The sequence below is a fragment of the Lycium barbarum genome, chromosome 3, assembly GCF_019175385.1.
Source record: "Lycium barbarum isolate Lr01 chromosome 3, ASM1917538v2, whole genome shotgun sequence".
In the NCBI taxonomy this organism is placed as follows: domain Eukaryota; kingdom Viridiplantae; phylum Streptophyta; class Magnoliopsida; order Solanales; family Solanaceae; genus Lycium; species Lycium barbarum.
The window spans coordinates 123224300-123240870 of NC_083339.1; the positions used below are offsets into that span (position 1 = coordinate 123224300).

General features: G+C 34.3%; 1 protein-coding gene across 1 annotated transcript; it reads right to left on the reverse strand.

Annotated features, from left to right (window-relative positions):
* Positions 1–3274: 3274 nt before the first annotated feature.
* Positions 3275–9178, reverse strand: LOC132632193 (uncharacterized). Its single transcript, XM_060348027.1, has 7 exons — positions 9042–9178; positions 8333–8939; positions 6228–7735; positions 5051–5230; positions 4770–4947; positions 4117–4653; positions 3275–3724 (listed from the first exon to the last, which is right to left on the reverse strand). The coding sequence occupies exons 2-7, from the start codon at positions 8913–8915 to the stop codon at positions 3435–3437; spliced, it is 3276 nt and encodes a 1091-aa protein (XP_060204010.1). The 5' UTR covers positions 8916–8939; positions 9042–9178; the 3' UTR covers positions 3275–3434.
* Between the last annotated feature and the right edge of the window lie 7393 nt (positions 9179–16571).

A 16571-nucleotide genomic window follows, 5' to 3' on the forward strand; every position in this document is an offset into this window, starting at 1 on the left:
ATCTTTTTCAAGATAGTTTTTATTTTTAGAATTTCTTTTGATATCACTCTAGTTTAGATAATGTTTTGAAGACTCTACTCTGACTATTTGTATTATAATGAGTATTAATTTTTATCTAGTTTTAAGTTTTAAAATAATAACTTTATATTATTGTCAATTTTATCTTTGAATTATTAGGACAGAGTATCGTTTTGTCAACTCTAATTATGTTTCATCATAGTCATGTTATTGTGTAATGCATCTTTACATTCACTTTTTCAAGATTTTTTTAATAGTTCATGCATATGTTAGCATGTTAATAATATATATATACATTTTTATACTAATTCTTTTTGATTTATATAATTTTAATATATTTTTTACTTATATTTTTATTTTATTAATTTAGAAAATATTAAAAATTAAGTACTCATGGGGCTTACGCCCCGTGCCTCGGGACTTACGCCTGGGCTAGGCATATGTAAAACGCCTCGCCTTACGCCCGTGCCTTTTAAAACACTGGTCTTTAATACTCCCTCCATCCCAATTAATGTGGCACTTTTTTTTTTTTTTCAATAGTCAATATGACTAATCTTTGAAACTAAATTGGATTAGATTGACTCAAAATTTTAATCAAATTAAAATTTAGATATTCAAAAACTATATGAAACGTACTATTACAAGTTGCAATTCTTCTCAGGTCAATCTGATGAAAACATATATTTTAAAATATTCGTCAAAGTTCACATAATTTGAATCTCGCAAAGCAAAAGTGTCACACAAATTGTGATAGAGACCAGCACACAATAATTAACTATCTTGCTGGTAGAATCTATATTTTTTAGTGCATGGTTATCTTGCTGGTAGAATCTATATTTTTTAGTGCACGGTCATTGTTGAGAAGGCAGAAAGCAGTAAACTAGTATATACGTGAGCAAAGATGCCCAATATTTTGGAAGGTTAAGGACAACTGGAGTTGGTCAGATGATTGACTATAATTGCACGTAAATACATTTTACTAACTTTTTTCTTTTCTTATTAGATCTTTTAGGATATGTAGGTAAAAGACAAGCTTGACTCACCCAATCCATTTTGTTGACTTCTTTTGCATGAAAATACAAAGTGTAGTGGTAGACATTGATTTAACTCTAGATTTCTGCTAATTATAGTGGATTATGCTTGCAAGTGGGTCTTTTTCTTTTCTTTTAGTTCTTAATTTCTTTAATCAAATGTATAACCATTGAGTTACGTAAACAACAAAGACTTGCCGCCGATAGGAAATGAGTCGAAGGTTATACAAAGAAGACTATAAGCTTTATGCATTGACGGTGGGGAAAATATATCTATACAATCTCTGTATAAATATAAAATTGGTAATCTAACTTACTATCACAAGTTAATAGTCATTGATAAAATAAGAACTGCCCATGCATATAAGTTGAACAATATGATCTTGGATCCGTGACTTGAGATTTTGCAGATTAATTGGAGGTAACTCTACGGGTCTCTTTTGTTTATACACTGTTCACTAACTAAAGTTTAATGTCGGCATTTGATGGTTGAAACAAAATTTTAAACAAGGTAATATCACATGCATGTAATCTAAGAGCCACCCGCGGTTTCTATCTTATAAATAACAAGATATAAATTCAATTAGGACCCAGCTTGCACATTATGTGAGGTCCTTATCAAGGGTTAAACAACAATCATAAACAAAAAAATAAAAAAATTGCATTAATGCTGTAATGTTATTTCTAATACATACAAGCAATCAGACACTTATACGGAACAAATTACATCCAACTTATTATATATATATATACATAAAAATATAATATATATTCTCATTTAAGCTTTGTATGCTAACGGCTAACCTCCCTATTATAATTCTATTATCGTCTTTAATTATGCTGTTTCTTCACGACACAGCTTAAATAACGGATTTCGCTGGCTTCCTCGTATTACAACAACACCTAGTGTCAATATAACGTGATTAGACAATAAAACTCATAGTTTTATTTATTTTAAGTTCAGTTAATGAGTGAAAAACTATACAACAACAATCTCCAAAAACTTATGTATATTTTCGCTGTTAGAATACATTATATTTTTTTTTTTTTGGGCTTATATAAATTGATAATCATGACAACTGGTTTGTAGTATTGATAAGGTAAGGTAAGCAAAACTAGTAAACTATAATTTGCTCCATAAAATTGGACATTTGACTTGAGAAATAAAAAAGTACTCCCTCGGTTTACTTTTACTTGTCCAGTTTGGATTTTGCACATGCTTTAAGAAACAATAAATTGATATGAGTATTTTACCATAATACCAATATTAATTGATATTTAGTCTTAGGTCTTGAAAAATAAATTGGGGAATAAGTAATTAATGTTAAGGTAAAACATAAAAAAAAAAAAAAAAAAAAACTTTTGATATGCCAAAAATGACGAGTAAAACTGAAAATATAATTATAGTATATTGGACAAGTAAAAGCGAACGGAGTGAATATTCTTTTGAGCAAAAAAAGGATCTTAAAAGGTCAATTACCTTTTTAACATATTATATCGTGTTTCATGAAGAAGAAAAATTGTACTCCCTCCGTTCACTTTTATTTGTCCACTGTAGACTTTGCACACCCTTTAAAAATCATAAATGAAGTGCGCATTTTACCATAATACCCATATTAATTGGTGTATGATCTTAATAAATTTGAAGATTTGAAATGAATAATTAATGCTAAGGGTGCAACAAGTAAAATAAATTATTTTTCTCTTGATATGCAAAAGACAAAGTAAAAGTGAATCTATTTTTGGTATTGTAGACAAGTGAACGAAGGAGTACCGGCTAGTCAGCAAATAACATTTTTTTCCTCCTTTTTATTATTTTATGCAAATATTTGAAACCAATTTCATATTTTATACAAAAGTGGTGTATTTCGATGCGTTGTAATAAACAAAATGAAAAACCATGCATATAGCGCCAGTACAAGCTAGAAAATTTATGCATGATTCGGCTAATTGTCTAGCTAAAGATCCACTTTTGAGTGAAGTCAAGACAAAATAAATTATCTTTAATAGTTAAAAATATAAACTAAAACTTTACTAGAACATTATAGGTTGAAAGTTTTCACATCCTTTCGAGACAGTTCAAGTCTTTTCTCAATGATCTTGATATCTGGTGAGTGTTTACTTCATTAGCTGAGATATGTTTTCTTCAAGTGGGAGCAGTATTTAAGTAATGATTTACCAAAATATAGTAATGACTACACAAGCGAGCTAGAAACAAAACGATGTGCACAACCGAGTAACGTAGTAAGCATATTGCAGTATCAGAAAGTAGACAATAGGCATACGTAGTTTCATCACATGCACTCTACAATATATACAGTGTTTTCATATGTTGACTGGAAAGAGAACATTAAATATCTTCGCGTAGCAATGTCTCGTCAGCTGTCACACATATTCATCCCTGGCTACATGCTCCCAATCTGAAGAAGAATTATCATACAAACCTGAAGAGTTGAGATTTCCCAGTCTGCCCTTCCTATTTGAATGGACAACTGGATCATCCGCGACAGAGAGAAGAAACTGTTTCATGGAGTCACATCCAGAACCATCCGAGTAAGACCCAAATTTACCTTCGCTGGCATTAACACTGTGATAATAGAAGTAAGGTTCTATGACCACATTTGCTCTCTGATCTTCTGATACTTCTCCTTTTAACAATCCAAGATTCTCCGTACCTGCAGATAGGGGTGGCAAGATTAGCCCGTGAAAACATGACCCGCCCTATCCATTCGAGTTTGGGCTGCTCATTGACCCACCCATTTATTAGCTCGGTCCATTTCAGCCAAGCCCATTATTGGGTTCATACGCAGCACAAATTGACCCATGAGAAATCTTGTCAAAATATTTGATCAAAAAGACATTTTTTTTATTGGATATGTTATATATAATCATAATAAAGAAAAATATTATTTACTAGCTACTTAAAAAAATATAAAAGAAAAAACAAAGAAATTAAACTTTGTAAGAACTAGGCGGGTTGGATCGCTTTTTAGCCCATTTCAGCCCAAGTAACTTTGGTTGGGTCATTAACTTAGCCTGTTTTGACCCGCCCATTTGACATCCCTACCTGCAGAACCAGCAGCAACCATATCCAGATCTTTTTTCACCTCCGTCAACGGTGAATTTAGGTTGTCTCCCCGGTACGTTAATACATTGAATCTCGCCATAACAGAATCCTCAGCATCATTGGCGACCATATGATCCTTTTTCTCCTCCATGAAAGATGAATTCAAGTTGTCTCCCCGCTGTCTTAAGACATTGAGTCTCGCCATTACAGAATCCTCAGCATCATTGGGACTCACATCCTGATCCTTTTTCTCTTCCATGAAAGATGAATTCAAGTTGTCTCCCCGCTGTCTTAAGACGTTGAGTCTCGCCATAACAGGATCCTCAGCATCATTGGGATCCACATTCTGATCCTTTTTCTCTTCCATGAGAGATGAACTCAGTTTCTCTTCCCTTCTATTTAAGATATTAAATCTCTCCATTACAGAATCATCAATGTGGACACTCTTGCTTGAAGTAGAGGGGGGACTTTGGGTGGTTGTCTTTGACGCGCTGTCGTTTTCAGCTTCAGGTGCCACTGAGGAATTCAGGTTTAGGTCTGGAGAAAATATGAAGCACAAAATCTTATTTGCAACAGTCGCATCTACTGAAACGTCGGAAACAGAATAGAGACCACAGAGTCACAGCACAGATATCAAAACAAACAGCTTTTACCTTTTCCTTGGCTGAATTTATGCTTCTCCATTTCAATCTTCATACGGTGAAAACGAGCTTTATAGCTTAGGGAACATAATTTTGCTTCAGCTTCAAGCCATAAATTCTTGAAGAGAAGGGCTTGGGGCTGCATTATTTCATCAGAGAGAAAGTTCTCATTGAGGACTTTCTTTATAGCCTGCAAAAGGTAGTTGCAACTCCTTTAAAGTTCCATTTTCAACACTCGAATTTACAAGACTAAACTTTAAATAACAATTTCACAACGTACACATAGAGCATACCTGGGCCACTTGTTCTTCATTTGAATCCCCTAATTCATCTGCAGAAGGAGTTAGAAGGGGTGAATTCTCAGCTTTCTTACCATTGTTCTTGCTCTTATCTTGATGCATAGGCTGATTACCTAGTCCACAAGAATCCCAAGTAACTTCTTCCATAAACTGGGGGAGGCCTGTCCCAGTGCCCTGGCGGACAAAATTACCGTTATCTACAAAATTACGCTAGCAAGCACAGCCTATCAAGTTGATATGCAAACAGATAACTTAAAACTTAGATCCATTCACTCGTACAAAAAACAGAAGGGCACATAATGAAAAACCCAAGGTTCAACAAGATAAACAGGACCGATCCAGTCAATGGCCAAAGGTACACAATCAAAAGTCTAAAGCTGACAAATAAATCCTATTAATTCGAAAAGAAAAAGGACATATTAAAACTTAGTTTCATATTCTTGCTTACGAAAAGAAATGCATGATAAAAATATTCAAAGGTCAAACAAAAACAGGACTGACCCAGTCAATGGCCAAAAAGGTAGCTTAATGATTGAGGTTCTCTCATTTAACAACAATATTTCATGGATATAAGACATCCATTCAGAAGTATAAATTTAATGATGACAATAGTACTAAGTATGTTGCTCGAACTCTTCAAATATGCCACCGAGTGCGTGTCGGATCCTCCAAAAGTAGTGCATTTTTGGAGGATCCGACACAGGTTCGGCAACATTTTAGGAGAGTCCGAGCAACATACTAACAGCAACAATAAGATTGCAGAATACACATCTCATCTTTATGCTTCTCTATAAGACTTAAGAGAGTAAAGCAAGCAAGCAAAGCATATCAACTTCATGCACAATTACATGATAAAGTAGGTTGATTAACAAACAAAATAAGTGAAATCATGTAAAAGTTGTTAATATTGAAAAATTGTCACATAAAAGAAAAATGCATATGCGAGCTCCTCTTCTATCCATTATTATATCTGGACCATTAGATATTTGGGTATCCAATTGTCCAGAATGCAGAGAAGAGGTGGTCAAGGACCACACAATTATTTAGGTCTGGAAGGAGGAATTTAATTCCACACCAGTAATGGTAATACTGCTACTGCTTCCACAATTTGAACACATTTGGCCACACCTAAAAACAAAACTAGCTAGTTTGATCTCTCCCGAAGACATACCATATAAGAGCGGCGAGATTCTCCAAACTTCTCAAAAGTATCATGCTGGGAAAACATTGTATCTTTTGTTTCAATCTTCTTAGCGGTACATGCACCAAGATTGGTAATTGCATGCTTAAGGGCGTCATGGTCTTGTTCCTCCAGTACACATGCATTAGTCAAACATTGAGATTTAAGTAGCTCCGAAAGGTTATGAATTGCATGCAAAAGTGTTTGAACATCCAGTTTTGGACTTGATCCTATTTGATATGGTTGGGCCGGCTTGGCATCTTCTTGAGAAGCTGGTGAACGTAAAACATTTTCTGCAGCATCAAGTGCAACTACTCCACCCTCTAATGTGTCATTGAGGTTCAAACCAGAATGTGTAAAACCCTCCGTCAAACAATGCTCTGTGGGTCCGTCGTTTTCAGAGTAATGCGGTAGATTATATCCTTTGCTAGGCTTGTTCAGATCTTCAGAAAATTTAAGTACCCCACTGCTGCTGGACAGATCCATATGCTCAAATGTTTCTTTTGTGACGTCATTGGTCCTGTGCTCTTCTGTAATATAGTTATTAGTTCCAGTGCCTTCTGAAGGAATTGACCGACCAATTCCTGCATATACGTTATGGTTATGTAGATTGTCCTCACCAAGTTTCTTTATTGAAGTTCTCCCTGAATGTTCTGGTGGAGGGAACAAAGGATTGCTTTGACCAAAATCAGAGCATTCTAGTTTGCTTTTGAATTGGCATGGGCTTGGAGCTTCAACAGAGTCACAGAGAGAAATACGAAAAGCAGGAGAACCTTTCCAGCAGGGTGAATCTTCATTTGGGTTATGAAGTTCTAAAGCATCTGAACATTTCTCAGTAAAAGTCACAGGTGGTGCACTACTGTAAGGAGCTTGAGATCCGGATCTTTCTTTAACTGCAGTCTCTATGCTATTGCTTCCACAAGGATGGCTTGGGCACGGATTGTTAATTGACGACGATGCATAAAAAATGTCATTGATCTTGCCAAAGTCCAGCGGTGGGCCTGTGTCCAAGGTAAACCCTTTGACCGGAGATTCCTCACCCTTATTTAACAGGTAACGGACATCTGATTTCTCACTGTTACTAGCTCCAGATTTGCAAATATCCACATTTTTGTGCAAGTCTGTCTTCGGTGTGAAGAAACGGCTTCCAGAAGGTGCTGGTCTGATAACCACTGCAGGAGAAGATTTTGATGTGGATGTAGTATCACGGGGACAAGAATCAAGGGGTTGGAAGGATTTTTCATGTGGAGTAAAAGGGTTTTCATAGTTCGGGTAATTCTTAGAAGATCCTAAAGAAAGTCCCGCTTGGCAAGATACAGGGAGAATTGAACCCATAGCTGTTTTTGAGTTAAAAGATGGGTAGACAGGTTCTTGAGCGAGATATGATTTGGCATCCACATGTCCCATACTTGAAGGCCCAGTATATACTCCGTCAGTAAAATTTCCAGACAGAGCACCAGAATCTTCTCCAGCTATGTTCACACCTTCAAGTGAATTACCTACAAAAAGACGGACATTAAAAGCCTCTAAGTTTAGACAACTGAAAAAATGATAGATACTTCTTTTAAGCTCCAACTTTGAACCAGTTACAAGCACATAGCAACCCTCGCCCCACATAGAGATAAAATCACATGAATCAGACACGTAGAAGTAAAAGACTTTTAACTCCACGATATGAATAATTTGTCATTGACATAACAAGTAGAAATGGATTGGAAAATCAAGGAAAATTTTCAGGTCAGGAATAGTATAATAATACTCATCAATTCAATTAGATTTCTTTTTAAAAGAAAAACTAAAACAGTACTACGGCAGTGAACAAAGATTATTAAGGTAGACCAATAAAAGTCAAATATGACGTCCTAAATGCAAATAAACTAAAAGCTGGATACACTCAGAATGCGCAAATTCACACACATAAACCAGGAATCCATACAACTTGGTAATATATTCGAAAGAGATCATTGCATGGAACATATCTGAACAATGAAAATGCTGAAACTTATTAAAGCCTGAAAAAATACGAGAAGTTACACATTCACATCATTGTTCAATTGTATAAGGAATACATTGATAAGAAACAAAAGCAAAATTACCTTGAGACATGCTATTCATGTAACCAAAAGAAGCACCAGCATTAACTCCCTTCCTCTCATCTTGCTTCCCCTCAGCCACTTTATTCCAAAAACTCCAATGCGATACCGGGTATTCCAAACCAGACAAGCTCTGGGTATAATCAACTTGAGACGACACATTAACAGCAATATTACCCGAATTAGGCAAAACATCAAACGACGGTTCATTATTCTTCACTACTGAAGGCACATAAGGGGTATAATATCCCGAATACGCGTCACTCGAAGCATTAACGGTGGGGTTTGAAGTTGACCAAATACTGCTGACTTTAACAGAATCAGTTGGGGAAAACTCAGGCATGCAAGTTTTGGGCATAGAATCAGTAACCATTTCATTGTTTGGGAAAAAATTGTATCCATTGACTGAAGGGTCAGCAGTATATTGCCAAGACTGTTGTCCAAATGGTTGTACTGTACCAGTATTATAATTGGAATCAGTGAAATTCAACACTTGTTTTGAATTTGAGCGATCAACAGTAAAAGGTGGGGCTAAAGGTGATAAATTGGATGAACCTCCGTTACCAAAAGACCCTAAACCCATCATCTCAAAACAAATATTTTCAATCCACTGATCAAAACCCACAAAACTATAATTAGTCTTAACAGTATTATCAATTCAGTCTAAAAAAGAATCACAACTTGAAAAAAATCAAGGATTAATTAAACATACCCAGACCGTGAGAGAGGTAGCGGAGACTCTTTCTCTTTCCCTTTTCCAAAGCTAGACTAGTGGAGTTTTGGATATTCTGTTTCTATACTCTTTATCTTTTCTTTTTCCAAATTACAATGTTACCCTAAACTTCTCCTTTACACCCGGCGAACAAGCCGAAGTTAATATAATTAATCACTTTTAATATGTTTAAAAAAGAATGACATTTTAGTAATAATTTAATTTTAGAATACGGTTTTATTTTAAATAAAGTGATTTATAGTGATATAAATATTTGTGATTTATTTTAAACTACTAATTTTAAAGCATTTTTTTTTATTTTTTAAAACTACGTGCGTAATCAAATACCCCATATAAAATTGGACGGATGGAGTATTATTTGGATTAATTATTATTATAGGGTTAATAGTACTTATTGTGCATTAATTACTAATAAATTTCAATTTTAATCTTTATAAAATCTGATCAAACATATTTAACCTATCAATTAATTGAAATGTGATCATTTGATCCTTTTGGTAGTAAATATTCACAAATTTAAGATGATTGTTTAAGAATTTCCACAAGGATGATTGTTCACCATACTTCATTCACTTTTACTGCTAGACGCCGCCATAGCCCACTATTATCAACTGCATTACCCACCACCAATGACCGCCTTCGCCTATCATCACAATTAGCCGTCATCATCATTAGCCACCATTTACAACGATCACCGCTACCAACCTCGTATACTTTTTTTATAAACTATTTTGTTCATACAATATTGGATTAATTTAGTATTTTATTTGAATTTTATATTATTACGTTTAAAATAAAGACAAATTTATATGTTCATATATTGAAAAAATAAACTGTCTTAATATTTAGTATTCAGATCTTAATATAGTATTTTAATATTCAAATATATTTAGATTCAGAAATCTAAATCTTTATGCACATCTATTATTCAAACGTGTACTCAAATTCAAATGTCTTAAAGGGCAGCCCGATGCACAAAGCATCCCGCATTAGCAGGGTTTGGGGAAGGGATGCGCTCTAAGGGCTCGTTTGGTATGATGGATAAGCAAAAATAGTGTTGGGATAAAAATTTAGTGCCGCCTTATCCCACATTTAGTTGGAAAAAAATTCGGGATAACTAATTCCGGGATTATAGTGTTTTTTTATCCCATGTAGAGGGTGGAATAACAATCCCGAAATAACTAATCCCGGGATTAGTTATCCCGAAATAATTTATTTTCTAACCAAACGAGCCCTAAGAGGTGTGATGTAGTATACCCTAATGCAAGCATTATAAAGACAACTTTACCGTTGGTCAAGGTTGCCTTCTTCAAATGTATTGATCGTTTATATAGTAATAGAAATGAGGCCTAACTACCTCTTCAGTCTAGTTAATCACTAACTGCCTTTTAAGCAAACCACCGTTCTAATTTTAGCAGAATTAAATTGTTACATCCAATTACACTATATGTGTTGATTTTGCTGAATGACTTGAAAGAATAATTCAAGTGAATAATGAAAGAAAAAGAAAAAAAATACTTAATTAAAACGCAAGAAATGATATAGACGTGTCGACAAACGTAAGATTTGAAAACCCTGAATCCAATTCTAGGGGGAAACAAAGAAGGAAAAAACAACAAGATAGATGGGAATTGAACTCTCAACTTTCATCTCGAATATCTCATAAATTTCAGGGATATTCACAAAGAGATCAAAGCATATCCCGAATATCCCACAAACTCTTAGATATTCACAAAGAGATCAAAATCTCAAAAAATCTCATAAATCACATCAAATACTGCCTTTATTAAATTGACTAATGTTCTTGGAGATCAAATACATTACAAGGAAGTCATCCTACGTTCGAGAAATACGCTACTAACGGCCCTTGAATCAAAAAAAAAAAATTCAAGAGAGAAGAATCAAGGGAATAACAGAATTGTATCCGCAATATTCATCAATAAAATCTATGTTTCTTCAAAAAAAAAAAAAATCTATCAACTTTCACTTATAGAGGCACTTGATAATCATCGCACCATATGACTCTCTCGAACAAGGAAACTGGTAACATATAGTCTTTTGCAATTTGAATAGAAAAAAATGATCATGTAAAGATCTCTTGTCAGAGATCTTAGTATGTGAAATAAAGATCTCATGTAAAAAGATATAAAATGACAAAAAAGAAATTGTAAAGTGTTACAAAACCGATTGATCCGATAGTTTGAATGCACACATTAGAGGTGGCAAAATCAGCTCATGAAAACATAACCTGCCCATTTATTAGCTCAACCAATTTTAGCCCATAAAAAATTGGGCTGATATGCAACCCAAATTGACTCATGAGAGATCTTGTCAAAATATTTTTAAAAGAAATATTTTTTTATTTGATGTGTAATATATAACCATAATAAAGAAAAATAATAATTGTAAAAGGTACAAAGAAATTATACAAGAAGAAATAAAGCAATTAAAACTTAGTATGAATTGGGTGGGTTGGGTTATGACTCGCATTTTAGCCCAATGTATTTCAACCCAAACAACTTTATTAACTTAACCCGTTTTAACACGCCCATTTGACAGCTCTACACACATATATACTTAAATAGTCTTGAAAAAAAAAAAAACTTTACTATACATAATATGGGAGGAGGAACATGGGCCATGGTTCCCCTTGATATGCATGAACTTAAGTAGTCTTGAAAAAAAAAACTTTAATATACATAATATGAGAGGAGGAACATGGGTTATGGTTCCCCTCGAAAATGCATGAATGTACCCAAAGTATGATTGATATCCTTGAAATGAATATGGATAAACTTCTGATTAGATGAACTAGGGGTGTTCATGATCCGATTTGGGTTGGTTAGTACTTAAAAGATGACTAAATCATTTAATTCGGTTTTTCATATACAAAACCAAATCAAACCAATTAAGTCGGTTTTTCAAATACAAAACCAAATCCAATCAATTAATTTGTTTTTTATTAAATCGGTTTATGTAGGTTTTTTCATTTTTTTTTTATTTTTTCAGTTTTTATCGGTTTTTAATAAGATTAATTATTTTTCTTAACTATATACACAAAATGAATTAATTACAGAACACATGACTACAAGAACTAGAAACCCAGAAAAGAATACTCACCAAACTGAGGCTCTAACAAGCAACTACTTGGTTCAAGCAACAAAAATTGCACGTATTTCTACAACAAGATAAAACCAACAAGAAACATATATTGATAATTGTTCCATACTATTCAAAGAAAGCCTTTGAGTATCATCTTTGCAACAAAACAAAATCTAACAACATGGTCTGAGCAGGGGCAGAGCTAGGTAGGCTCCGGGGGTTCATCCGAACCCCCTCGACGAAAAATTACAGTGTATATATAAGATTAAAATTATTTTTTATATATATATATATATCTGTGTGTGTGGGGGGGGGGGGTGTTTTAAATATTATTCGTATAATCGATTTGATTCGGGTTTTTTTGGTTATTTTTTTACTTAAAATCAAAATCAAATCATATTTTGTCGGTTTTTAATATTTAAAAATCAAATTAGATCAAACCTACAAAACGTTGGTTTTTTTCTTTGATTTGATTCGATTTATCGGTTTCCGCTGAACAGCCCTAAGATGAACACTTTCTTGATTAAGAAGGCTGAAGTTAATACGTCATGTAGCCTCGGTTTCAGTTAGGTTCGAGTTAATATATATTGTCGTCGACTAATCACTTGAATCGCAAGATTTTGGTTAGTGGCGCTGAATAAACTCTTTAGAGAATAATATCATTTATTATCTGGTGCAATGTACTTCCCCCGTCTCAAATTATTTGTGTTTTTTTTTTACAGGCCCGTTAAGAAGTAATAATTAGGAGGAGTATTTGACTAACTTCACTCTTGTTTATGTCTAAGTTTTAATCTCTTTCCATTGAATGTTTAATCTATTTATGTGTCATCTTCGTTAATGATAAAATTCTATTAAGGGTAAAATGGAGAAAAAATAACTAATTTTGCCTTGAACTCCTAAAACGACAAATAATTTGAGAAAATTATTTTTAGTAATCACGATAAATAATTTAAGATGGAGGGAATAGAATGAACGTAGGAACATCCAATTAAGTTTATGTTGTGTTACACGACCTACTTACCACAGAGAGTACACCTTCAGGTTTGGCCGTATATCAAATCCCAATCCTGTGGTTATATTGTGTGTTTAACTGGTGAGATTTGAGAGCCATTGAGAAGCTTGAGACCTTGCTCTTTCAAGATCATGCTCTGTTATAAGCAATTTGGAACCGATTTCTTTAGATTTTTCTTTCTCAAGACGCAATTCCTCTTTTATCTCTTTAGTTCAGATTCGACCCCAAGTTGTTCACTACTCATCCCTGATTTTCCCAATTTTATTTAAGAGCCAAGACAGATGAACCAAGTTGAGCAACCTGTTCTTTTAACAGATAATTTTCCTTTTCAATACTGTCTTTACAAGCTTCACTATTCATCAGTTGATCTTTTAAGCTTGAATTCACTGAGGTACTTAACTCTTTTTGTACTCATCTCTTGGTATTCACCAATTAGGTTGTTCATTAAATCCATCAGTTTCTCTTTTGAGAGCAAATCTAACTTGCCTTTAAGCTCATAGGTACTTGCCTTGATATCCTCCTCAGTACCAAATTTTGAGTCTTCAGTAGCCATGAGAGCAGTGTGATCAGTTTCATTAGAGATCAGCTTCATTAGAGCCCCAGGTTTCCAGCATAGCTTTTGTGGTTTCCTTGTCTTTTTTGTCATTGCTCCGCTCCTTCTCCGCTTTTTCTCTTTTCCACTCTATTTCCCATAGTGGACTATCTTTAATCAAGTGATCAGTCTTCTCGCACTTGAAGCATCCTCCAGTTTGTGGCTTGTCAAAGCTCCTTCCCCTTTCAGAAGAATTATTTCTTCCATATTCATTTTCCTTTTTGAGGAATTTGCGAAAGTTTCTAGTAATTAAAGCCATCTTATCTTCTTCTTTTTCTTCTGTGGCTTTGAATGCAAGAGATCCATTCAGATTCCGTACTAGTTCATCTAGAGACATGATCTCTATGTCCTTTGCCTCCCTTATGGCTGTTACCTTCATCTTGAATGACTTGGATAAAGTTCTTAAGATTTTATCTACTGCATCTTCAGCAATGATGGTCTTTCCAAGGGACGTCAATTCATTCACAATGGAGGTGTATCCTATGAACATCTCGGAAACTATTTCTCCAAGCTACATCCTGAAATTTTCAAAGTCAGTAGCTAACATAGCTTTTCATAATGTCCTTACTTGAGTGGTCACTTCATGAGCATTCTTCAGGGCATCGCAGATTTTTTTGGCAGTTGTGCATCCTGAGATTCTATTATACTCATTTGGTCCAAGCCCATAGATTAAGACATTCTTGGCCTCAGCATTCTTTTCCAGGATTTTAATGTCACCTTCAGTATACTCACTCTTCTCCTATTTCACTTTAGTGCCATCATCAGCATCCTTCATGGGGGTATTTAGGTTCTTCAATAACCTTATCCCAGAGCTCGTAATCCACAGCCTATAGGTGATCCTCTATGCAAGCTTTCCACCATCTATAATGCTGTCCATTGAACAGTGGTGGTCGTCTAGGAGAGTATCCTTCACTGTGTCCAAGAGGTGGTGCAGCATTCATCATGTTTCTTTCTTGAGGTGTTAACCTTTTAAATAAAGCCTGCTCTAATACCACTTGTTGTGTTGCACGACTTGTTTTTTATCCTAATCAATACCAGTGTTTCACCTATGAGATATAACACATTACTCTACCTGTTCAAAGCTAGCATTTGCGGAATAGTAAAGAACAGTAAAGTAAGAACACAACAATTTTACGTGGAAAACACCCAGACCTACACTTGTGTAGGATTTTTTCCAAACTCCACTACAACTGTGAGCCTGTAAAAATTCAAGTTACAAACTCTGTAACCTAGGAACTAACCTTGAATTTCTATCTCAATAATCTCCCTAAACTAGTAAGCACCCTTCAAGTTATCCCAACTTGAAGTTGAATTTGACTAACTGTTTGTAGCTATAATTTGTGCTTTTAATAAAGCAAATAAAGATACAACTCGATAAAACAGTTTAATACACAAATCTAGACTCAAGAATTGTAAAACATAAACTCTGTAGAACATCTTCAATCTTCTTCGTAGTATCAGGTGGAACTTTTGGAATTAGAACACTCAATATTGCATTTACTGTATTAGCTCAACATTCTGATTTCTTTATTTATGAATGTACAAACCTACTTCTTGGTAAGACTTAGATATATATAACATTGAGTGCACAGCAAGTCGGCAAAACCCAAACCCTTTGTGAATCAACCTATTAGTTGTAATAGGGGAGTAAATACTCAAAATACCCCCCAACGTTTGACCAAAATCCCAACTACACACCTAACCTTTGCGGGGGTCCTATTACCCCCCTGGACAAATTTTTTCAGTAGCAAAATGGCCCTTTTTTGCTGATGTGGCAGACCAATCAGCCAACCCCCAAATATTAAATGACGGTTGTCCACACGCGCCTGGCCCACGTGCCACGTCATCATCGTCTTCATTAGGAGTTGAAAAAAAAAATCACACCAAATCAACTCAAAGAATCTCCAACCAAGCAACAAGTAGCAACTCCAAACAAGCAACTTCCAATCTCAAATCTCTTTAACAAGATTAGATTTTTCAATCTTGGTTTTTTTTTTTTTTCCAGATTTGTGGTTTTTTTATTCTTCAGTTTTTTTTTTTTTAATTTGATTTGGGAAAACAGTGATTATAATCCAAAGAAACCCAAATGTGAAAGAAACCAAGGTTAATTTGATCAAACAATCAAGAATTTAAAGAAACCCACTTGGTGTTCTTCATAGCTTTCTCCACAATGGAGTTTAATTTTCTCCCCAAATCAACTCAAAGAATCTCCAACCAAGCAACAAGTAGCAACTCCAAACAAGCAACTTCCAATCTCAAATCTCTTTAACAAGATTAGATTTTTCAATCTTGATTTTTTTTTTTCAGATTTGTCGTTTTTTTTTTCTTTAGTTTTTATTTTTATTTTAATTTGATTTGGGAAAACAGTGATTATAATCCAAAGAAACCCAAATGTGAAAGAAACCAAGGTTAATTTGATCAAACAATCAAGAATTTAAAGAAACCCACTTGGTGTTCTTCATAGCTTTCTCCACAATGGAGTTTAATTTTCTCCCCAAATCAACTCAAAGAATCTCCAACCAAGCAACAAGTAGCAACTCCAAACAAGCAACTTCCAATCTCAAATCTCTTTAACAAGATTAGATTTTTCAATCTTGATTTTTTTTTCCAGATTTGTCGTTTTTTTTTGTTTTTTTTATTTGATTTGGGAAAACAGTGATTATAATCTAAACAAACCCAAATGTGAAAGAAACCAAGGTTAATTTGATCAAACAATAAAAAAAAAAATGGAGATGGATATTAAATAGGGTGAAGAAGAAGATGAAGTAGCCTAAAAATGGAGGGAGTTCAAATTTTATCTACA